This window comes from Trachurus trachurus (genome assembly GCF_905171665.1).
Source record: "Trachurus trachurus genome assembly, chromosome: 15".
In the NCBI taxonomy this organism is placed as follows: Eukaryota; Metazoa; Chordata; class Actinopteri; order Carangiformes; family Carangidae; genus Trachurus; species Trachurus trachurus.
This window is the reverse complement of record NC_139906.1, coordinates 7,719,075-7,744,366: the sequence shown is the minus strand read 5'-3', so window position 1 is coordinate 7,744,366 and position 25,292 is coordinate 7,719,075. Positions and strand designations below refer to the sequence as shown.

The following is a 25,292-nucleotide window of genomic DNA, read 5'->3' as shown; positions in this document are numbered from 1 at the left end:
AGAATCAAAATGCTGCATTAACAAGGGAGAGTTTGTGGATTTTGTGGACTGGGAGGAAGAAATGTGAGGCGTTAGATTAAGTTTTGTGCAGGGGATTTACATTTTATATAGGACTTTAATGAGAGAAACTGAGCTGTTGCCCCCCTGTCAGCAGGGCTGAGCACAACAGATTGATGATTATCATTACAGAGGTTATTTCTGAGCAAGGCTGGGTATCGCTACTGATTTACTGATTCTGATTCTGATTTGATCTGATATTGATTCATTTAGAGATATTTCAGTTTTAATACCAATATTGCTTGGTTATGAAATAGATTTAAGGACACAGAACTAATGCTGCAAATTGTACAAAGATGGAACTATCCAACCTGGTGCATTATTTAAGCAATATCACACGAGAGGGAGTGCTGTTGTACTGTATATCAGCACGGCTGTGATTCGGTCGTAGGCACGAGGCCGCAGGCCGAGTGCCGCAGATAATCACACCGTGCTGATATACAGTACAACAGCACGACCTCGAATGTGATATTGCTTTTATACAACAGTGCTACGAGCGCATTTTAGAACAGTAATAAACTACAAGAGATTATGATTTGTTTGTTTATTCAATCATTTATTTAGCTCCGCCAACAGAAATAGTTCCGCAACTGGAAGGGAGACAAGGCTGTTGCCAGGCAACACATAAACATTAAACTAGCTTGCTAAGCTACAAGCTTCTCCACCGAGCTGCTTCCAGTGCTGGTTCTGGTTCTGAGCCCGTGTCTGATCAGCACCGGAGCAACAGGACCAGCGTGAAGATACAGAGACGTTATCGATACCGTATTACATTTGTTTATCATCTATGTAATCAATATAAACACAGTTGAAGCTAAGTAGCTGAGCTACGTGGCTAACAACAGCTAATGCTAATATCAAAACACATCACCTTTAAAACGTAGTTGCCCCGCGGCGATTTTTTTTCCAGCCGGGTTTAGTAGAGATTTATCGCCAATTAGACGGACCAGGTCAGGTCCAGGTTTTAATGTTCAGGTCCGTTTATAACTGTAGCAGCTGCAGCAGCAGCAGCAGAGAGATGGGGCAGCTCCTGTATGGGGAGCCTGGCTCTGACTTAGCTCCTGTCCAGCTGAACAGCGGAGTGATTATGTCTGTGAAAAGTCCCAGTGCTGTTATACTGTATATCAGCACTATGGAATGTCTCGTTGTCCAATCAAATTGCTCGGTTGGGACCGGTCGGAACTAACTGTTGTATAATAAATAATATTAATGCTTACACTAAAAATTGACCCGAAGTTGTGTACATTAAAAGATCAATCAAAGGATTTTATGATTCGATATCGGATCTTTCAAATGAACAACGATATGAATCGGAAAATCGATTTTTTAAACCCAACCCTGTTTCTGAGGTATTTGGTGTTTTTGCTGACATGTTTAGTTTCACTGTAAATGATGATTACTTTGCCAGCTTTCATTTTCTTTGATCTTTCGTGAGCTACGTCTTCATTTCAGTGGGTGACCATCTTTTATGACCAATTAGATTAAACCAACCAACAATATAATAACTCAACACGATTTACAGATATCATATAGGCTACAGTATGATATAAGATGAAGCTAAGAACCTCCTCTCTCCTGATTGGCTCACAAACCTGTTGTTACCAGAGCTGCAGAGAGAAGCCTGAGAGACAGGAGATGTAAAACTACACTGCGGTGGTGTTACATGGATCTTCTTATGGATCAACACCTCGACATGAGAAAGTGTAAATTATGGGATATTTAACATTTGAAGCCCGATGGGAAAAAAAAGTGTAGAAATATTCATTGTAAATTGACTTGAGTTGCAAGAATTATTGTTTTTCTTCCCACCACACACACACGAGAGCTAAATATCTCAACGTGGATAAAAAAAAGATTACTCCTGCATTTTAACTTTCAATAAAAATGGGGCATTTTCTTCAGATTGATGCTTTTTTCTTGACTGGTGTTGCCACTGCCAGAGACAGGGAAGATGGGCGTCGTGGAAGCAACCGAGAAAAAGGCGACATCAAAGGGACCGAGGCAGACAGAGAGAAAATCGTTAGCGTGGATATGGATGGAGGGAGGGCGGGAGAGCAGAGGTTATCGCTGCCTCCGTTATAAATCCCCCCCTGTTCCTGATCACGGCTGCAGAGATACGTACATGCTGTCTGGAGAAATCAGCAGAGCAGCCGCACAGAGATCTTTACTGCCTCCATAAATTTAGCGCAGTGCTCACAGAGAAATGGAATAACAGCCAGAGAGGTGTGGTATTTATAGTATACTGCTGTACCTGAGGACGAGGAAGGAAGAAGACAGAAATCCATGGGGTCGAACTCACAGAATGATTACACACAGAATAACCCCACTACAAGGGTCAGAGGTCCGCGCTGCAACTGATTTACTGACAGAGTGTAATGTTGTTAACAGAGATACTGGTCCGACCGAGAGGTATCAATCTTTAAAACTGTTTCGCTGGGGGACGATTCGATTCTGTGTTCGTGTTTGGGGGAAATAATCACATCTGTTTGACGTGTGTTTTATAAAAATGTAGCGCTGACACACCGCAGAGGAGTAAAGACCACTGAGTGTGTGAGGATATAGCTGGAATAGACACATCAAATCTGAGCAGGAAGTGCTGGAGCTGCTGAAGGTGTCCTGGGTTTCACCGGCTGAAGAAGCAGATCTCCTAACTGTTTTAAAATGCAAAGTAAATCAATCACTGTGTCCCAAAAAGCAGCAGATCAATCTCATGTGTATCAATCAGATTTTTTGAGACATTTTGTCTGCACACTCTCTCTGGGTTTTTAAAACGAATCAGGAAAAAGAAAAAAAAAGATATAAAAAACTATAAGTAAGAGCAGTCTTACATGCTTTAACATTTCATTCTGGTCTGAACTCAGAGTGGAGCATTTGAAAAACTAATGCATTAAATTATCAGTTTCCAGAATCTCATGCATAAATATACAAATGTAACTTTGTAACCCTGAATCCTGCTTTTGAGCATAAAATATTAAAAAGACATCACTGTGTTTTTGTAAACTCATCTTGTAGGTTTTTTTTCAGCACGATTATTTTTATACCTCTCTGTTGGCAGCCAGAGCCAGAGGCTTATTGTTTTCATGGGTTTCTGTCTCTGTGTCCCTTTTCTGGTGGACGTGATGTCTCGGTTATACTGTGACAAAACCTCTTCAGTTTTGTCCCAAATATTCTCGAGGATTCAAGGATGAACTAATTTGATTTTTTTGGGGGGGTCAAAGGTTGAAATCATGCTGAGCTCACAAAACCTACTTTGGGCCTTGTGAAGGTGATATTTCTGTAAGTACGTCTTTAAATTTGGTGAAAAAGTCCGTGTGATTAGATTTGGTTGGTCAAAGGTAAAGGATAGAGATGACCTCAAAAAGCTCAAAAAGTTATTTTACCTTGTTCTATTTCTTTTTATTACAAGACTCACTCTTTTGTATTTTCTATTCCTTTAGAGGATCTGGGAACATGGGGTGGTGAGGGAGGGAATGGGGGGATTTCTTATACATTTACTCAATTTGTGTGTGTGTTAAAAGAGGAACTATGCAGGATTTCACAATGCTACATTTTTACCTTAATTAAACAGGTTTAATAAACTTGTAACAGGGAGAATGGAGGCTCTCTGCCTTCCACCTACAGTAGCGTCTCTTGGCTGAAAACCAACCTTTCAAGATCAGAGCCGCCGCACCGGTGTCCCAGCTATTGTCTCTGAGGCACCGCCACACAAACGCGCCCAGTAAACCTGTAACCTCTTGTTTATGACGGATTAAACAACACAAATATACACGTCATAACAATCTATATGATATACAGCATAACGTTATTGATTGATTTCTCTCTGACTTTGTTGTAAACAAATGCACATGCCCAGGAGGAGGGTTAGTAAAACAGTGGAAAAGCGACCTGGACTAGTTCCTCTTTAACTAAAAAAAATGCCAATAAACAGATTTTTCAAAACAAACAAACAGACAAAAAACAAAAACAGGATTTGGCCTTATAGATTCTTCCAGTGAATCTCAGAGCAAACATTGACCTGAACACGAGGATGAACTGACTAGCCTTTGGGTGTCAAAGGTCACTGACCTCAGAAAACGCTCTTTTTCAGTCATTATTTTTAAGACTTCACGAAGCAATTATGATAAATATTGACACAAATATTTCTATTCCATATGACTCTAGATAAACAGTGACCTAACCTGAAACTATAGTCTCATTCAGTCTCACTTGTTTTATGTATTTTATCATATCTGGTTCATCGTCTGTCAGCTCAAACTGTTTTACAGATTCACCCATTCACACACACACATCAGTCTAGCACACACACTCAGACAGACACCTCAGGACACTTCGACCTGAAGTCTGGATGAGCTGGAATCAAACTGCTGACCCTCTGTTTAGTGGACGACCTGCTCCACCGCCCTTCACTTCACTAACATGTTTTTTCCGTTCCTTTAGGCAGGATGACTCGTCCCATTTCAGTGTTGAGCAATAAGGGACATGTAGTTCATACTCATCAAACCGCACAGAGCTGCATGTGTCTCGATCCTCTGAAGGCGGCTTTACCCTCCGACTCTCCTCCCGTTGTCCAACGAGTGGAAGTCGTAGCCCAGAGCAACGTTTTCTTCCAGCTGAGCGACTCCCGTCAGTCACTGCCGGCCGGTCAGCGATGCTTCGAGATCGTTAAGGCTCTGAGGCATCCTGGCGCGAAGACCTGCACCTAATATCACGCTCCACAACCCTGTCAATACCCTGCAGCACCACCAGAGAGAGAGAGAGAGAAAAAAAAAAGGAAAGCGGCGAGCGCTGCCTAAGTGCTCCCAGAACACCAAAGAACACACAATCATTCACCCCCGCTGCCCAGCCGGGTCAAAGCCACCAAGAAGAAAATCAGCTGTCATCTGTCTGGAGGGAAATGTAAAAGGCAGTGAGACACTCCGCCGGGCTGAGAGCCATTTAGCTAGTCATGCAGTCACTTTAGTTAAAGAGTCACGACTGAGTTAACAGTTTTCATGCATCCAGGCCGCAAACAACTGGTTATATCCTTAGTTGTTTACATCTCACAAGCTGCTGTGTCTGGTTCAAGTTCACCGCACAGTTTGAAAACAACTGCAACTAATCCACGGACACACACACTCACTCACTAAGGGACCACAATGGAAATAAGCCGATGGCTTTTTTGTGTTTTCATCCCTATGGCAGCAGCTGTGTTGACGTACTGTATGTTTTTTGTTTTTAAAACATTCTGTATGTTGCCAATAAAGATGTCTATCTATCTATCTATCTATCTATCTATCTATCTATCTATCTATCTATCTATCTATCTATCTATCTATCTATCTATCTATCTATCTATCTATCTATCTATCTATCTATCTATCTATCTATCTATCTATCTATCTATCTATCTATCTATCTATCTATCTATCTATGCTCCTGAGCAGATTCTGAAGGAAATAAAAACAAGAACTTTGGAGAGATTCACTTGAATACTTTTACCAAGGCTAATGAAAGAAAGCTTTCTATAACCATTCAACAATTAAAATAATTAGTTGCAGATCTACTAAATGTACTAATATTGGGAAATGAAAACATTTTCTAAAACATATGCTGTTATATGTTTTGATTGCACTTATCAACATTGAATGTGATAAACAAAACCATCCATTATTGATTCTAATCGGCAGAAAACAAACATGTCTCATATGTTTGTTATATGATATTATTTGTAGATAAGATTTCTGAGAAAAAGTTACAAGTTTACAGAGGAAGGGGTAAAAGCAACAGAATGTTGTTGGAGCCTTTTCAGATTATAATTGGTTTACAGTAATAGAATAAAACTGAACCTGAAATTGAACCTGAATACTTTATTTCCTCCATGGAGCTGATCAAACATTAGCCACAGAGGTAAAATCGCTACTGAGGAAGACAAATAGCATGATGTAGTCAAGACTTTCACACTGTTATTCTGATTAAATGCATCCCTACAAGTTATCTATAGATCGGGTAAACTCAAATAACAATCTATATAAACAGCTGAATCAATCATAATCAGATAAAACACACGGAAAAGGAACGTTTTCAGAAAAGTTTTGATATGTTTTGATGTTTTAAAGGAAGTTGGATGTTATTTAAAGAGAGCTGCACAGTTTGGGAGCTTTGACAGCAAAAGGGCGTAGTGACCACGCTGAGGCTGAGAAACAACCCCGCCGAGCCCCGTTTGTTGACGCGAGAGGCAAACACCAGAAATCTGTGATATTTTTTGAGCGCGGCCAATCCACGTTTGAAAGTCAGAGAGAGATACAGAGATAATAACTTCACTGGTAACAGCCAGAGATGACTTGAATGCGACACAGCCACAGCTCATATCTCCAGGGAACTGGTGTTGGCATGAAATCCATCCACAGCTTCTCTGGTTTCACTGTGTTTTTGATCAACTCCATCCAGTCCACAACACTGCTGCTGTCTGCACTGCTAACCTTAAAGTGTGAAATGCAACTTTTCAAGACAGATTGAGGAGAAAGTGAGCTCCAACTCTTCATTGCATACCAACTCTTGCTATGCAGGCACTGAAATTTCCAAATTGTTGCTCCAGTAATCATGTGCAGCGTTTTTCATTGATGGATTTTTTAAAAAGGCAGGGAGCAAGAGTCACAATCACTCCGTTTCATTGATGTTTCTCAACATTATTCATGTGGAGATTGTATTCGAGGTAATTGTGTGGAGGTTGGCTGTAGTACAAAGAAAACAAACATTTCTCGGGGTCAATAATAGAGGGGAAAAAAAAAAAAAAAACTGGCGTCGATAATGGAAACGAAGCCACTTCTGCGAAATGAGCAGCACAAGGCGAAGCTGCACATAAACCAGAAGTCTTTATGTAGAGCAGCTCTGTTGTTTGTCATATTCTTTAGGGTGCAGGCTGTGCAATTAATTGAAAAAGAAAAAAAAAAAGAAAAAAGTCCTGCTTCCAAACTGCATGAGGGTGCAGTTTTCTGGGAGGGTAATGCTTCAGGCGGCCCAATAAACAAAGCAAGCCTGCGCTGTGCAGAGACCTCTCGTAAACAAGTCAGTCTGCATGTTGCTGGATAATCTTTCATTCATATTCAAGGTGACCAAAGCCTGAACACTAGCATCTCATTTCCTCTTTCTTTTTAGCATTTTAAGAGGTGGAAGAAGTTTGAAAAAAAAAGTGTATCTATCGCCACTAAAAACAAAGAGGGGGGGAAAAAAGTCTTGAATAACAACTTTCATTTTTCACATACTAGCTAATCAAATTACTGAGACGCCCAAAAGTATTTTTTACCACCATTAATTCCCACTGCAGTCTTCTTGTAATGACATATGCGATGTTTCTCGACATAAAACTCAATTTAATGATGCTGTAGGTTTTTTTTGTCTGAGAAATCATATATTTGTGGCTCTAAGAAGCAAAAAAACATCTTGCAGTAGTTTTACATCTCCTTTCTCATACTTCTTTCTTTCTTGAATAGAATAGATTTTGAACAGTTTTGTGTAACTCGTTTCCTTCTGTGCAGATTTGTTTGTGTGTAGGCTGGTGTAGTGTGATAACTCCATACAGTAATGTTGTATTTACTACCGGCTGTGCAACACATTGTCCCTCGGGGATAATACAGGTTCCCCTGAACCTTGAACCCTCTCTCTGGAGCTTGAGCAACAACAACTGTTTTCTGGGTGATAAAATAAAAACACATCACATCTGAAGTGAAGACGGTGGGTCTCAGTTGGCGGGGCTTGAGGAAATGCCTGCTTCGTTATGACGAAGTTATCACAAAGTTACAGTCCTCACAGCTCGTTTTAAAGGGATTGTCGGTGCAAGCTATTTTTAGAGCTGTGGAGCAGAGCCGCGAGCTGCTCAGAGCTACACTACGGAGGCTCATTGGATTTCTTGGTTTCCCTCATCAAACTCATCAAATACACAATCCAACAACTCCAAAACACTCTGGTGGACAAGTTGTGACCTGCACATTCACCACGCTATGAGATAATAACGGAACGTTATGAGACAGAGTTGTTTTAGAGGTAAATTCATGCAAAACAGTTGATGCGCGTTCCTGTCGAGGGCAGTTTTTTCGGCAAGCAGTCTCTGCATTTGCCTCGAAAACAACTCATCGTCTCATAACGTTCTGTTATTATCTCATAGCGTGGTGAATGTGCAGGTCACAACTTGTCCACAAGAGCGTTTTGGAGTTGGATTAGGTAACGAACCTACTGCTATAACTTCAGGGATTATGGCAATGGGCCAATTTGCCAAAATGTTGAACTATCCCTTTAAAGCTGAGTTACTAAAATTCTTTAAGTAATAAGAATAGGACACTCAAAACAGAAGTGCATTTTTTACTCAAATTTTTCATTGTAAATATCTAAGATGTTGTTTCTCTTATCGTCCCTCCACCTGTCAGGTGTGGCACATCAAGATGCAGATTACATAGCATGATTACTGAGGCCAAAACTCCTGCAGCATTCAGAGGAACTTCAGTCATGTACAGGAATCATTTCAGTATTACACTGCAACACAAAAGTGAAAAGTGTTGCACAGCGTGGTTACGACATATAACCGGCATTTTAAAGTGGCCTGACCTGAACAGAACTCATGCTGCGTAATCAGCATCGTGCTGTATGTCTGAGATGTGTCTGAGAGAACATTTAAGAGTAAGTCTTAAACCTCCTATTGCAACAAAAGGTTGAAGACCTTGGGCAAAAACAAAAGGGTTGCACTTCTACTTTTGTTCAGTGTACTTATATGGAGATACCCATGAGCCTTAGCTGTTTTATCATGGAGAAGCAAACAGTCAGAGGGTACGAATCCTAGCTGACTTGACAGGGTTGATGAATTCTTCTAAAACTGACCCAGAATCTGACAGTGGACTCCTTTCTACTTATTAATATTTCACATGAAGCACAGACATTCAATACTCGGTGGAAGTTTCTTATGGAAATACTCCTCGAAGGTCGCAGCAGGTCTCTCACCTTCGGCTTTTCATGAAATAATCAGATATATTCCTCAAAAACAAGTACAACTGCTCATTTGTGGTACGGACGATTAAGCCAGAAGACCTTCGTCTTTGTTTGGAGGAGCTCCAACCGATCCTCTCCCAAAACAATGTGGATGCAGAAATTAATAATAGCTCAAACCCACTTTAAGCCTGTGCTATGGCGAGATTTAGCAAAAGGCATAAAAACTGTGGGTCAGGCTTCTGCACAGGATCAGATCTATAGACTCTAACTCCACAGACTTTGATTTACCTAGAATTACATGACGTGAAAAAATATTCTTTTTTTCAGGAAAATATTCATGCATGTCAATAACCATAAAACAAATATTAAAGTTTTATTCTCATCTTCACAGCTAAATGATGAATGAATGATAAATGATGATGCATGCTGACAGGTTTAACAGACGTTACTGTGCTGGTGTGAGAGAGGCAGGTATTCATAGTATTAATGACAACAGGAAACTCTGGCCTGAAGGAGTGACAGTGACATATTGCTCAGGTGTCTGAGGATCAACAACAGGATGACATTTTCTTACAATGAAGAATGGACTGACTCATGGTGGAGGAGACAGAACAAATTCTCCATATTTAGTTTTCCTCTTTTTCAACAAGTTGAAAACATTCACTCTAATCTCTTTGAAAGAGAAAAGAGTTTTCTTTTTTTGTTTCTTTTTTCTGTCGACCAGTTGGCTGGCCAAAGCTAAAGCCCTACACAGCCTCCAGCAGGTGTTGTGAATATAAAGTAGAGTGGGAGTGCATCAGTCATTGGCCGGTCTCATTTGGTATGCAAAATAAAAATGAGTTATACAAAACGAGGCCTGGCAGGAGGCTGCAGACGGGCTCAATACAGCTGCAGAGCAGAGTGACCAAGTCCAGAGTGGAAAAAAAGGGAAGGAAAAAAACACACAATGTCAAAGTAAAGTCAAGTTGTTTCAGTCAAATGACTTCGTCAGCTGTTCAGCTGTCAACAAGCTAATTGGATGCAAAATGGACAAAGTAAACCAAAGCCAGGTGTTTAAAATAAAAGTTAAATTATTCATAATAGTCAACCCAAAATCTATATTACATATGGACTGAGTCTCAGACTTGTGTGAAAGTCCTTTGACATCACAGCTGGATTTTCTGTGACTTTCCAAAACTTTTTGTTGAAACTTTTTATTGAAAAAATGTTTATGTTAAAAAGTTGCAAGAAAAGAATGTAGATGTGAGATTGTTCAAGGAACACTCTTGTATAAATGTTTTTCATGTACTGTAGACATTAATAGTGTTGAACAGGGCAACAGGGCAACAAGGTGACTTGTCCTACTGTACCCTACTTTCGTCTCATCCAGAAACATTATGCTCCATTCAGAAAGAGCATAAGTAAACTCCCAGGAAGAAATGGTCATCATGTGCAGTTAATGAGTTTAGCTGGTCAGAGATGCAATATATAATCTGATGCTTCTTCTCACAAAGAAATTGCAAATAATCTTTTTTTAAAACAGTAACTTATAATAATAACTTTATTTGGTAACACTTATTTCTATTAGTGTTGCACCGATACCGATACTAGTATCGGTAGGGGGCCCGATACCGCACTAAAATGCTGGCATCGGTATCGACGAGTAAAACAAATGACGCACCGATGCCATTTACTGATATGAACGCTGCGCTTTGTGTCTTCTCTGGCCCGACACTCACTGCTGTGTGATCACACGTGTTCAGTGCATGCCAAGCCAAGTAAGGATGTAAACAATTAAATTAATTGCAGTTAATCAATCCTTTTCAAGGAGTTTTTTGAGAAATGTAAACAAGCAAAGCCGACATAAAGTAGCGGGATCTCTATTTAAATGTGTGCGCACCGCACTGAGCAGCGCACTGAGCACACACAGGGGAGAGAGGAGGTGAGAAGAGACAACAACACTGTTACCTGCTGTATACTGGCCTCAGCCTGTACCATCGCTAACACACAGAGACCAGTGTGTAACGAGTCAAAAAGCCGCCGTCACTGAGCTGCCAAACCGACGCGGGTCCGGTGTGTTTATCAAAGCTTGTTCGCCGTGCGGAACCGTGCTGAGGAACCGGGTCGGTTTGAGCTGCGTTCAGGCTGCAGTGACGGCGGCTTTTTCACTCGTTACACACTGGTCTGTGGCCAGTATACAGCAGGTAACAGTGTTGTCTCTTTTCACCTCCTCTCTCCGTGTGCGGTGCGCACACATTTAAATAGAGATCCCGCTACGTTATGTCGGCGCGGTCGCTACCGGAGCTTAATTAAAAAAAAAAAAAAAAAGCGCTCGTTGCGGTGCAGCTGAGAGCAGCGGAGTTTCCTCTGCTGCAGCTGATCAGCTGACATGTGGTCAAGACAGAGTAGACCTGTCACTGTCACAGGTGTCTCTCATCTCATCTCATTATTATAGGACTTCAACCTCAGCGCTCTGTCTTCAGACTGTCCTGACCTGTCCCTGAACATCACACATGGACAACATGGAGTTGCCTGTGTGATTGGTTACTGAGTTTATTAATGTTTACATCAGGCTGCGTTCAACCAATCAGTTTTGCTACTGTTATTTATGTATATACAGTAATCATTAGTGTAGTGGCAGGAAAGACCATTTCATGTATCAAATCTATTGTGTTGGTCAAGTCAGAGGAAAAATGTTTGGGGTGTGTTTACTGTTCCTAAATGTAAAAATGCGTTACATTGGACCCTCAACATTATTTAAAGGTTAAATAACGTGTTACTTAAACATTTTTATCAGGTAGGCAATAAAAAAGTTCTACTGGATTATAGTATTAGAAGAAAAAAAGCTCTTATATATATTTTTTCCAAACTGTGTGGTATCGGAACGGTATCGGTATCGGCAGATACTGCACAGCCGGGAATCGGAATCGGTATCGGGGGCCAAAAAATGGTATCGGTGCAACACTAATTTCTATGGCACTAATGAAACATTCAAATTACAAAGTAATTTACATGTAACATACAGGACTATTAAGACTAAAAACAAGCAATGTTTGCTGTCACAAATGTTGCAGGGGGCAACGTATTTGTCTACAACAGACAAACTGGGAATCCAAGGATTCTCTTAATATACTGTATGTACAGTAGGCGTACTTAAAGGGATAGTTCAACATTTTGGCAAATTGGCCCATTGCCATAATCCCTATAGTCCTAGGAGTACGTTCGTTACCTTTAATTGTCACGAGCTGCTCAGAGTTACGCTACGGAGGCTCATGGGATTTCTTGGTTTCCCTCATCAAACTCATCAAATACACAATCCAACAACTCCAAAACACTCTGGTGGACAAGTTGTGACCTGCACATTAACCACGTTATGAGATAATAACGGAACGTTACAAGACAGAGTTGTTTTAGAGGTAAATACAGAGACTGCTTGATGAAAAACTGCCCCAGACAGGAACGCGCATCACTGGTTTTGCATGAACACCCACACCAAATACAACAGCCATACAAGCAGCTAACATGAATTATCATTGAACCCACATAAAAAGTACAACAACAACAGAGGCTGATGGAAATGCTGTTAGTGATATAGGTAAGTATTGGACTCATCACAACACTTGGTGAAAGGATTCATCCTCTCTGTATCATGAATGTTAACACTCAATTTGACAGCTGGGTCACTGACATTAACAGACTTCATGTAATAGCACAGCGATAAAGCAAAGAGGCCCATATTTATCAACCCCCTTAGGCAAAGATACAATAGCGAACAACACCACTGAGTTAACTGGCTGGTTTCAGCTCCACATCTCTATTTAGACAGTGAAGCGGTTGATGACACAGAATTATTTGCGAATGCCGAGTAAATGTTGTCCATGTAAATATTCACTGGCAGCACCGAGCGCTAATCTACTGTAGTATTGACAATCTTCTTATCACTTAGACAAAGGGTAAGCAAGAAGAAACCTTTTGGAAGTGTAAACAGTTCATTCAAACGTCGGCACTGACACGAGGAGCGTGCTGTAAGTCCAACAGCTCAGTGTTGTTGGGTCTTTTTTTGTCGTTGCTTCCTCTAAATCTTCCAAACAGATGAACAAAACACACACACTTTCCCCCAAAGCTCCTCTCACAGTTTCCAAAGTGTTTAAAACAAAAACTCTGGTGCCAGTGCGATGCAGGCAGGATTAGCTGGTATCTCTGCCCCCCCTTCCCTCCTCTCCGTCCCTCCACACACAAGGCTCCCTCATTCACATGCCGTCCACATCTCTGCCTCTGAAAAGCCTCTCTACCATCACCACCACGCCGCCGTACGGTATAAGTCATCGTGGCAGATGAAACAAGCACAGTCACGTGAACCGGGAACACACCGGTAATATTAGCTGTGATAATCCTGATAAAGGCTGCGGCACATTCTCTTTTCTTCGCTCACCAGAACGGAGACGCATTTGCCCAGCATTCAAATAAGAGTGTGAAAACCCAATTTAGACGGAGAAATTACTTCTCTCACCTTCACATTGTGTGGTGGGTTTCAAATGACAGACGACTGTGACTGTGTCAGATTTTCACACGCGCACAGATAATATGTTTCCTTGCCCTTTTAAACTGAGTCATCACAGCTGCACACCAAACCAGACAACCAACCCTAAACCTCCAAACAGCCATTTAAACTAGTGGAGAACAGCACATCAACCCATCGGACCCCACAGGTACAGTATAGCTACACAAATCCTGGTTTTTGGATGACACAACTCAAGTTAGGAAAGAGAAAAAAGTTATAGGCCTATTTCTCTGACAGATATTTTCTTATTCCCTTCCAGTTTCAATTCTAATTTGTTTGTTTCTTGGCTTTTAAATTGTATTCTAGTTTAGTTTAGTAGTCTGAATATCTTTTGTGCATTTTAAAAATACTGATCAAATGCATTTTTGGTTTGATTATACTCCCACATGTGATTACACTTAGAGCCAAGAAATATAATTGAATTCATTTGTATTTTTACTTACTTAAATGCCCAAATGTCGCAGAATGACGTCTACAGCTTGACACCAATGGGTCTTTTCCTGGTCTTGTCAATGATATCATAAATTTATGTCGTAATTACAAATGGCAAAATCATCAAAAATGTAAACAAACAAGAGTCTGTCTTCATCACAGAATTGAGGTAATAAAAACATATTTTTGTAAAAGTCAAGCGCCACGGCAGTTCCAAATAAAACAGAAAAATCCATGAGTCAGAGTCCTACAGTAATTGATAAAAAGATGCAATTAAACGAGTCAATAAAAGAAAGTTAATTGGCAAACGTATCTGAATTATTGTTTCAGGCGTTTCTTTGAGCTAAAACTTGCTGATATCACCCACTCACAGCTGCAGATTTGATTTCTCTCTCTGTCAAACACATGATATAAAACTGATGCTATTTGAGGACAGCACCTTGAAATGATGTAAATAACGACAGGCAAACCAAATGGATTGACTTGATCGACAGAGTAAAAGGCAGACTGATCAATAATGAAAAGATAAGACACTTGAATGGAACAGGATTGGTCATAATTGAGTGTGAAGAAGAGACATGAAGAGGAAGGCGGCGCTGCAGGAATCACAGATCAATAAAGAGACATTGTAACACCTCTCCAATACAGACATCCCATCTGTCTTCACAATGATATATTTATAGATCAGACCATAACTACTGAAAGAGATGTCTGCCGTCAAAAGGTTAGCTGAGGCGTGTTGGTGTCAGTTTGCAACACTAAATGCTTTGAATTCTCCTCTCGTATGGCAATAAAGCCTCCTGAATTTATAGTGGAGTTGTGCTAAAAAATATATATATATTTTTAAAAAACGGGGGTGAGACCGACGATTGATCCAGCTTCCTCTGGAGACACTGCTCCTCTGCTGCTGTGAAAGAGATTTCACTCCTAAATTTTAATTTATAACTTTCTGTGGGTGGAGAGTGGATCATGTCAGACTGCAGACTTTCACTGGCGGAGGTTTACGGATATTATTATCCACCATTTAATGAACCATTTTATAAATTAGATGTTAGATCAATTACCAATCAGTTATTTAGGAGATGTCAGTGGTTCATAAGATCATTTATAAAGTATACTGTAAGTAAATGATAAACAAGATAGATTTACTTAAATATTTAGAATAGTGATATAATACTTAAAATTCAATCATTAGATGATCTTATCAATCCAGAGTAGAACATTTATGTTTTGTGTGTGAATTAGTATCAGTGTAGGAAGAATGTTTTATAAATGATGAATTACTAATCCTTAATCCTTAACAGTGTGTAGTTATGATAAATTCTCCTCATCTTTTACATTTATAGCCTTGACAATGTTTTTAAAACCTGTTAAATACACATGAACTTTCTATTTAGATCATGGATGTTAAAACCATCTAGTAAATTCTAGTCAGGTGTAAAGCTCTTATTTAATAGCACTGAGTGATCGAGTTTGTTTCCAATTTATCTAAATTGTTTTGGAAAATCAGAATACTTGGATGTCCAACTTAAAGAGGAACTATGAAGGATTTGTAGTTTAACTATGCTATATATTTTTTTTACCTTAATTAAACAGTTTTGAAGTGACTGTGATAGTTTAATAAATGGCTTAACTTGTTATGAGGGAGAATGGAGGCGCTATGCCTTTGACGTGTGTGTCACTTTCTCTTGGCTGAAAAACAACTTGGCAAGATATCCCAACGCGCCCCGTAACCCATAATCTCTTGTCTTGTATATGACGGATTAAACAACAAAAATATACACGTCGTAATATCGTATATCATATGTAAGGTTATCTACCACTCTATTGATTGTTTTCTCGGCGGCTTTGTTGTAAACAAATGCACATGGCCAGGAGGAGGGTTAGAAAAACAGCGGAAAAGCGACCACACATGGTTTCTTAACTGCACATTGTCTTTGTACTTTAACAGTGTGTCTTAGCAGTGTCTGTGATTCACTGCCACTATAGGCTTTTATTCTTGAAAGAGATTTTAATCGCACTTTTACATGGTTGAATAAAGGAAGTTTAACCGGTTTCTTCTTCAATAGGATGAGATGGAAGTTTTATTTAATTTGTTCTAAACCTGTAAATTAATATATAAGATGAGATAAAGCTTCAGTACATGGGGCTAAATCTTTAATTATATTTGGGGTAGTCATTTTAATTCCTCTGTCCCTCTCTCTGTGGGCTACTTTCAATTGCTTTGCTATGACTAAGCCGGTGTGCGCTGGGGATCTTTTCCTTGACCACCGGACCTGAACTGCTGGATTACATGATGACAAACAGACTGTGAGCAGCAGCTCGGAGCCTAATGGGACCTGAGATGACTCTTTCTCAAACATTGTCGGGGCAGAAGAGTGTAGCCTGCAGTGGGTTTTCTGGAGGATCAAGACCTTTTAATGACTAAAGTACCTTTCACTCGAGCAGTGACAGAAGTGAAAGCCCCTCTCCTCGTGCCTCTCTCGCCCCCCCCCCCCTTCTCTCTCTCCTTCTCTCTCTCTCCTTCTCCCTCCTCTATCCCCTCACTCTGCAGAGTGCAGCCAAACAGAAAGCAGCCTCTTGCCTCTGCTGTCATCGCTGTGGACCAGGCGGATGCTGCTGAGTGCTGCGGACCCAGAAGTGCAAAAAAAAAAAAAAAATTCATCAGGGATCTGGAGAGTGTGAGAGTGTGGAGGAGGAGGTGGTGGTGGCGGCGGCGGTGGGGTGGGAGTAAAGAGGAGAGGAGAGGCACACCGTCTCCCTCCTGCACTTGGCGGGCTTTTTCTGCAGCATCCTTCCACTTCATCATGGATCTCTGGAGTAACAAAGTCCTGGGAATTATTACACAAGTCGCCCTGATAGTTTTCAGCTCGTGCGGGGAAACGAGAGGAGGTGAGTGTGGTCGGATTTTTTTTTTTTTTACTCTGTGTGACAGCGGGGATCTGATGTGGAGTTGTGGAGCCGCTGCTGCTCAGTTTATGTTGATTTGTAAATGTTTAAAAAGAAAGTGGAGCTCATGTGCAGCAGGAACAAGTGTGAAGTTCCTGAGCTCATGCAAAAAATCACTCAGTGTTTAGTTGAGCATGTTGTGAATTAACTAATGCAAATGAGCCTTTTGTTTTCCAAAAGCATCTGGATTGAGGAAACATGCTCAACAACATGTGTTCATTGATTTCTTTTCATACATTTATGCAGAGATTTCCCACACGCTGCACTTTAATGAAGCAGAGGGAGCCGGTGTAGAAGAGCATGTGTGTGGGGAAGCTGAATGAAAAACACTTCTCCCTCCTGAGCCTATTTAAAAGGTTGCCCTCAAGCAAGGCACTCAGAGCCCCACCTGCTCCAATGGAGCTGCACAGGCTGCAGAAGTCAGTGGTTGCAATATAAAGTGTTTGGAGGTGAAGGAGGGGAATCTGTACTGGAGAAGTTTGGAGTAGTTTCATGATTTTATTCTTATTTCATGTTGTATTTTTATTATTTTTTCTCTTTGATGCTGATGGTTGTTGTGCACAGAAAATGTCCAGTGGGTTAAGAAATCAAACTTTGGGCTAAAAAGGTGATTTTTAAAATAATTCATTATCAAAACAACTCCTCCTTTTTCCTCATATTCTTTCGTGGAGGGATGTTTCGTACTTTCAATATTATTTTTCTCTTCATATTTTTCCACTAATTTCCCTGCATAATGAACTTTACCGGGGATTTGAAAGAATGTGGAACATATAATTATGTATAAAAACTGTCATCACTTCAACTGCAATTGAAAATGAAGAAAAAATAGACAAAGACAAAAAAACTAGCCGCCCGAAAAGCTCATACATCATTGATGGCACATTTGGTATCCTGCATCGTACACTGTGTTGATGGAAATGTCAACAGAGGGATCATTTTACATTGGAGCCGTTTGCATGTGCCAAACACTGTCAAAACAGTGGAAATGCTGCTAACACAGCCTCATAAAGTGGCTGTCAGAGGATAAATGTTTATCCAGGATGAGACTGATGCTGTGCTCAATTGAATTTTGGAGTCAACATCTGTGGGCAAATAATATTCATTAAATAGTTGAGAAAATAAAACACCACTAAGTGAGTCGGGGTGAGGAGAGTGGGGGGACAGATAGATGGTAGGTATTACCTCATCAGGCTCATATTCCCCTCGACAGACAACAGCTGCTGGAGAGAGACACACACTGGCATTATGGGCTTTGAAGGGGTAAAATAAGAGAGATAAAGAGATTTCTTTGCCCTGAAGGAAATGGTTAGGACTCAGCAGAGTGCCTTTCACAAGCCATAACCAAAAAGAAAAGAAAACGCCGCTGTCTCTCTCAAATCAATAAGTATTGCTCGAAACCCTTTTTCCTCCTCTTAAGAGAGCAAACATACACTACATCATCCATTTAATAATCTCAGATGCCCAGACCTCTCCCCAGATTTTATTTGACTTTGTGCTAGTGCTGAGCCAGTGCTACAGGCAAGGTCTGACTCCAGCTATTTGTCAGAGTGAACAAAGGAGGTAAAAAAAAAAGAAAGAAAAAAGAAACGTCACAAGAGGGCAGATGTTTCTGTTGCTGCTTCTGCAGCCGGTCGCAGTGACCCCCGCTCGCTCACTGAGATGGCCGTGTGCTTATTTAGGGGAAGTGGTGGGTGGTGTGGTTGGAGGCCAGTGTTTGACAGGATGTTTGAGCCCACTGATTAACTGACAAATCTACCACGGACAGTATTGTTTCTCCAAGAAGAGTCCTCAGGGAAGAAGAAAGAAAGAGCGTTTCAGTTCATGTGGAGTTAGAGCTGCATATGACTCTTTAGACATTAGTCAAATAAAGGTAAATGTCAACAAAAAAAAAAGATGTATGATTATGTAACTTGCATTATATTATGCATGGGTGGCAGCAATGTTTTTGTAAATTACATAAATCCTTTGTGGATTTACACGTATTGAGCACTTTATCAGGAACAGCTGTTTACCTGCTGAAGATACAGGTCAGATGCGTCAGATCAAAAACAAAATGTAGGAAAAAGGGGTGTTCTCTGGTTGAAAGTGTCATGTGTTTGTTGAAACTAAATAAATGGTCTGAGCCTTCGCTGCTGGCTTGATTATGAACAGGGGTATCACACTAGAGATACCTGCATTGGATACTCAACAGACACATCTATATCATGATGGAAAGTCATATAATACTGTTGCTGCAGGTGAGAGCCAGAACTTCCAGCACTTGGCAAAAGCCATTGTGGAGTCATTAGAGAGGATCAACAAACTCTGTCTTTTCTGTGCTGCAGATAAAATATGCAGAACGTTGCATATATTCTACCTTTTAAAGGAGCGCTGATGTCCCTGCAATAGATACTGTACAGATGTGCAGAGTGGTTGAGTCAGCAAGCTGCGGAGCTAATTAAATGTGGATGGTAATGAAGGAACAGTTAGTGCAACTCACAGGTTCATTATCTATTGATACCTTTTCCTGCAGACACTGTATCACCTGCCTCCCATCACATGACTCAACTTAATTACTTATTCATCAATCTAAAAGTGATGAGTTAACCAGTAAATACACTATATTGTATATTTAAATGCGAACACAGCAACAAATAGAGCTAATTTGTGCTGCTCGGTTCACTTTGTGTCATTTTGTCCTGATACACTGAAGCAGTGGCTCAGTCGGCACCTGTGACTGCCTTCAGGTGATTGCGTGTGTGACAGAGATCGGCTGCAGTTTAGCGGTGGGATTTGTCCACGATCGCTGAGCTCACAGAGGGAATGATATGCTGCATAGAAATGCGGTTTAATGAAGTTACGGCTGTGGAGCATCAGAGCAGAGAGAGCTGAGCAGGACTGAGCATGTAAAGCCAGCAGCAGCAGCAGCAGCAGCAGCAGCAGCAGCAGCAGCAGCAGCAGCAGCAGCAGAGCGGAGCAGGTGGAGGGAGGAGATGGTGGCGATATGGTTGATGTCTCATTAGAAGACCGAGGTAGATGCAGCATCACTTATTGAAAGATTGCACTGATTTGCCAACAGCGATTTTGGGAAATCTACGGCAGGTTCAATAAGGGAAAAACCACAAGTTCTGATTTGGTCTTATAGTGGATAAAAAAGTTATTTTTCATCCATTATGTAAATGTCTGCTACACCTATGTAGATGTTCCCACTTATTCTGGCTGATTAAGCCTCAGCTCAGGCTGCAGTTGGACGGGGTCATACTCAAAGTTGCATGAGGTCAGCAAACTGATATATACTTGGTTTAAACAGGGAGTCACAATGATCTCATTTACAATGATAATCAGAATTTTCTTGCACACAAGAGGCTCAGACGAATCTGCATTTTAAAAGGCAAAATTTCAGGGTGAAATCTCAATAATCACCATTAACAGTTTTCAAATTAATTATAATGCATTAATCTCTAATATGCACTGCACTGCATTATGGGATTGTTAGTAAAAAAAAAGTAGTGACATTTTGTTTGCTTGTGGAAATGTCTGAATGTGGCCAATACATCTGGACACATTGTACAACATAGTGAGTGGAGGGTGGTTTTGGAGACGGTGCTGTATGTATTTTTAGTTCTTACCAGACTGTTCTTTTGATACAACCATGAGGGGGCAGTAAAGTCAGACAGGGGCTCTTAATTAATGATTTTTATGATGGGTGTAAAAGTTTCCCTCGTTCTTCTTCCACAGACTTCCTACTTAACATATGCACTCTGTTTGCATTTACTCTACAAAGGCGTACAATTTTGAATGCATAATTGGCCCTCACATACAGTGTGGATCTATTAAGTCCAGTGCACAAGAACTTGTCATATCTCCTCTAATTACCTGCACACTGCAAAAACATCTCTATGCAAATGCAGAAGCATCTACTTGTGAGCCAATGCCACTGTCAAACAACAATCCTCTGCCTCTGGATTTAACGGATTTGTCCGTCTCCCAAGTTTGGTGAAAATCAGTCCAGTACTTTCTGTGCAATCCTGCTGACAAATAAACAGACACAGCGAAAAAACATTACCTCCTTGGAGGAGGTAATAGGCAGGAGCGCTCGTCACGGCTAACATACAGAGAGTGCTTGTGATGAGGTAAAGTGTGGTTCCAGGACGCTGTGTCTGTCTGATAAAAAAAGAAAGGAAAAAAAAACACACACACACACACACACACACAGCTGGAGACACACAGGAGGCGCATGATGTTAAATTGTCTCTCTGTCTCTCCAGTGTGCTTACATAAGACCCCCGAGGGATTGTTATCTCTTCTCTCAGCTGATTTGGAGTCAGTGGAGTGTTTGTTCTAATCACAGCCTAATGACTGATAGTGCTGCCGCTCCCCTAACCTGTGCGGCTGTGCATGTGTCCCTGAGTGTGTGCAGACGCATGTGCTTGTGTGTGTGTGTGCATCTTGAGATAGGAAGCAAGTAGCCACAAGTGAGTGTGATGCGAGGGAATGCCAGGCAGCACGGTGGTGGTGGTTGTTTGTGCGTGCACAAAATGCCTATAAGTGTGGATAATGTGCTCGTGCGCACATGTTCTGTTTAGATAACGAATGACTCACCACTCACCGTCTCACAGTCTTCGAGTAGAGAGGTTCTCGAGTTGAAAACTGAATGTGTCATGAGGTGCTGCGCCTGGAGAGACGAGGCAGAGGAGGTGGGGGTTCTGTCAGTGAGCTGGTTGGAGAAGTGGGCATCGTTGGCTAATAATGACGGCTGGGCTGTCGAATCTGGTGCATTAGGTTATATACAGCAAAGGGGTACAGTACAGTAAATGTAAGACACACTTTTACTATTTTAGTATACGGTTTTAATGGTACAGTAGGGTTGGAGATCCTGGAAAAACAGTACTAGCAGGCCACATTTTGAGTCCAAGCCCCTTTCCTCAGACATCTCTCTGAAGCCTCCAGAGCGCAGGAACACGCAACACTCGTTCAGCACTGGGTTCACATCGAGGTGAAGCTGCAAAACCCTGATGTGAGTGGCGCTGCTTTCCGCGATACTGACGCGTGTCACTGTGCAGCATCGCTAACGTTCTGCCAGCTTTTTCTCATGGCTCAGTCACGTTAAAGAAAACACCTGACATCATAATAAACCATCCAACATCCAGCTTAGAGCTACATCGCCACCAACTGTAACAGACTTCACTGTGGAACATTAATTGTATCGCTGCCGTTGTCTTTTCCGCATTGTAACTCATTGAAGACTCTGATTGTGCATACGATTAGCACACCAAGAGCGGTATGCGTAGAGGAGGGAGGGAGGGACAGAGATGGCAGTTTGATTGACACATCATGATCCAATTAACTTGAACAGATCAAGATGATTGGATGATTGGATTTTAGAGGATTGTCGGTAGCACAGGTGACTGACCTTTTTTCATTTTTGTGAAAAAGTATCAATTAATTGGTTGCAATTGGAGTGTGAATAGGATTTTAAACAATTTTGTAAAAAAAAATGCTCCAGAATAGGCTCTCCAACCCTGCCTTTAAGTGGCATGACCTCTTTGTTAGATCCATACAGCAGCTGAAAGCTGTCCTGTATCAACATGTGGTAATAACAATGAGGGAAAAACCTTTGAGTTTGTGTATTATTCAACTATAATTACAAAAGCACAGTGGCTCCCAAGCTCTCATCACATTATTTGACATCACATTTTATATTATGGTGGAAAAAATTGCATTTAAAAAATGTGAAATTAATAAATAAATGACAATGGTGATGGAAAAAAAATCGACTGTGCTGCTGATTTCAGGGACAATGACAATGTGCTATTTTTCAATGAACTTGATGTCTTGCGAGGAGGAAGATAAACATGTGAATATAATCTAATTAGTCTGGATGAGTCACGCATTTCCCTGCAAAAATCCCACTGTCATTTATGATTCATGAGACAGTGGAGTTTGTGACAGCGGAGATGAGGAAAGTGAGAGGAAGCTGAGGGGGGAAGCCCCTCTCATATTTCTTCTTTAGTGTCATTTATGAAAATGTGTGTTCAGAGACGGAGAGCCATAAATGCGATCCAATGAAGTCAAGGCTACGTTACGGCGGCGGCGGCCATCGGGGTAAACTTGGAGCCATCAGTCAGGAATCTAGATTTATTAACCCAGGGACAAGTAGTTAAGTGATAAAACTGACAGAGGCCTGCAGTCCATCCATCTGAGTTTGTGATGCATTGATATGAGCTCAAGGCCAGTCCCACTGGAGCTCCGGCTCACTACACACACACTCGTTTATCACATGGTCCTGTCATAACCTTAGATGACTTGTAGTCGGTTCAAGAATCTGTCAATCCGCGCTAAGGTCAGAGGACGCCGTCACTCATTGTGGGTCCAGGTTTGGACTGACAGGAGACACAGGAATCACTGCAGACGCACTGAGCACCTCGTGAAGGATCACAGAGAAACCACCGACACCGATGATGAAGATACAGGAGAATCATCATTACTGTGAATACGCTCCTATCTAATGTAATGTAGTCAGAGGAGAGACGGTTGAGATGATGTAGAGGAAAAAGAAGAGGGTGAAGAACAGGAGGAGGAAGATGAAGGAGATGAAAAAGAGGATGAGGTTGATGGAAAGGAGGATGCAGAAGAAGATGTTGAAGAAGATTGTGAAAAAGAGGAAGAGGATGATGAAGAAGAAGAGGAAGAGGAGTGTAGTCATAGGAGCGATGGCTGAGATGATGAGGAGAATGGTGAAGAGGAAAATGAAGAGGCTGAGAACAGGAGGAGGAAGATGAAGGAGATGAAAAAGAGGATGAGGTTGATGGAAAGTAGGATGCAGAAGAAGATGAAGAAGAGGAGGAAGAAGAAGAAGAGGAGGAAAATGACAGAGATGAAGAGGAAGAAGAAGATCAAGAGGTTGAAGAGAAGGAAGAAGAAGAGCATGGACAGTAGAAGAAGGGGGAAAAGAACAGGAAGAGGAAGATAATGGAGTAGGAGATGAAAAAGAGAAGGAGGATGACGAAGAAGATGTTGAAGAGGAGGAAGAAGAAGATGAAGAAAAATGAAGGGGAAAACAAAGAGGGTGAAGAACAGGAGAAGGAAGATGGAGGAGATGAAAAAGAGGATGAGGTTGATGGAAAGGAGGATGTAGAAGAATATGAAGAAGGGGAGGAAGAAGAAGAGTATGAGATGAAAAAGAGGATGAGGTTGATGAAGAAGAAAATGAAGAGGAAGAGGAGTGTAGTCAGAGGAGAGATGGTTGTGATGATGAGGAGAAGGGTAAAGAACAGGAGGAGGAGGAAGATGACGGAGATGAAGAGGAAGAAGAAGATCAAGAGGTTGACGTGAAGGAAGGAGAAGAGGATCAACAGGAAGAAGAAGAGGGAAAAGAACAGGAAGAGGAAGATAATGGAGTAGGAGATGAAAAAGAGAAGGAGGATGAAGAAGATGAAGATATTGAAGAGGAGGAAGAAGATGTAGGGGAAGAGAAAATGCTTGAAAAGGAGAAAAAACAGGATGAAGAAGAGGAAGAAGAAGGTGAAGAAGAGGGCGATGAAGAAGCAAGTGTAACAGATGAAAAGAATAAGAAGATAATTGTGATTCTGAACATGATAATGATGATGAAGATGTTACGACTGAAGATGTAGTACAGGATGGATATGATGAAGATAAAGGTGGAGAAGAGGATGATGACTAAAAACAAAATGATGAAGAAAGTGATGAGAAAGAAAGAGCAAACACAGAGGAGGACGATGATGATCAATGTGGTGAAGAAAAAAAACGTAGGTAATGATGATGAGGATAAGAACATGTGGAAGAATAAGATTATGATAATGTTAATGATCATGATGATGATGATGACGATTAGGAAAAAAAAGGAGAAAGATGAGGACGATGATGAAGCTGAAGAGGAGGAAATAAACTGTGATGAAGAGAAGGACTCTCCATACCTCTCATGCTACAGCTGTTTCTGACTGATGGACGTTTTCCCTCTGTGCTCGATGCTGTTTACATTTATCCTGCAACACATTGTGCCACAGTGAATGACTTGTTATTCATTGCCACTGTCTTGGGTGTAATACATTAACTTAATGTAGCTCTAATGGAGGCTGCTGACTGTTGAATACTGTTCCTAACATTCATTTCAAGAGGAGCCGAGTCGAGCCGAGATGGTGCTTTCACAATTCAGCTAATACGATATTCTGTATTTGCAGGAATCTACTTCTGAGGCTTATACTGGGCATAATTTAACAAAACACCTACATACCCGAGCTGCCTCCACATTTCTTTAGACTGTAAATGACCAGCTGCTCTCTCTCTCTCTCCAGGCAGCCACAAGGGGTAATTAGATCAAATGTATTGTCTAGGTAAATGTGAGTGGATAAGAAATGTCACT

The 25,292-nt window shown here is 41.1% G+C and overlaps 1 protein-coding gene across 1 annotated transcript in view; it reads left to right on the top strand.

The window, feature by feature from the left end:
- Positions 1 to 16,788: 16,788 nt before the first annotated feature.
- The window catches only part of LOC310998190 (contactin-associated protein-like 4), a gene marked incomplete at both ends in the record, with an annotated part of 66,400 nt that continues 57,896 nt past the window's right edge, over positions 16,789 to 25,292 (top strand). The window contains one exon of the mRNA XM_083988126.1: positions 16,789 to 16,873. Coding sequence (XP_083844252.1) covers positions 16,789 to 16,873 — 85 coding nt within the window. The remainder of the gene's footprint in view (positions 16,874 to 25,292) is intronic.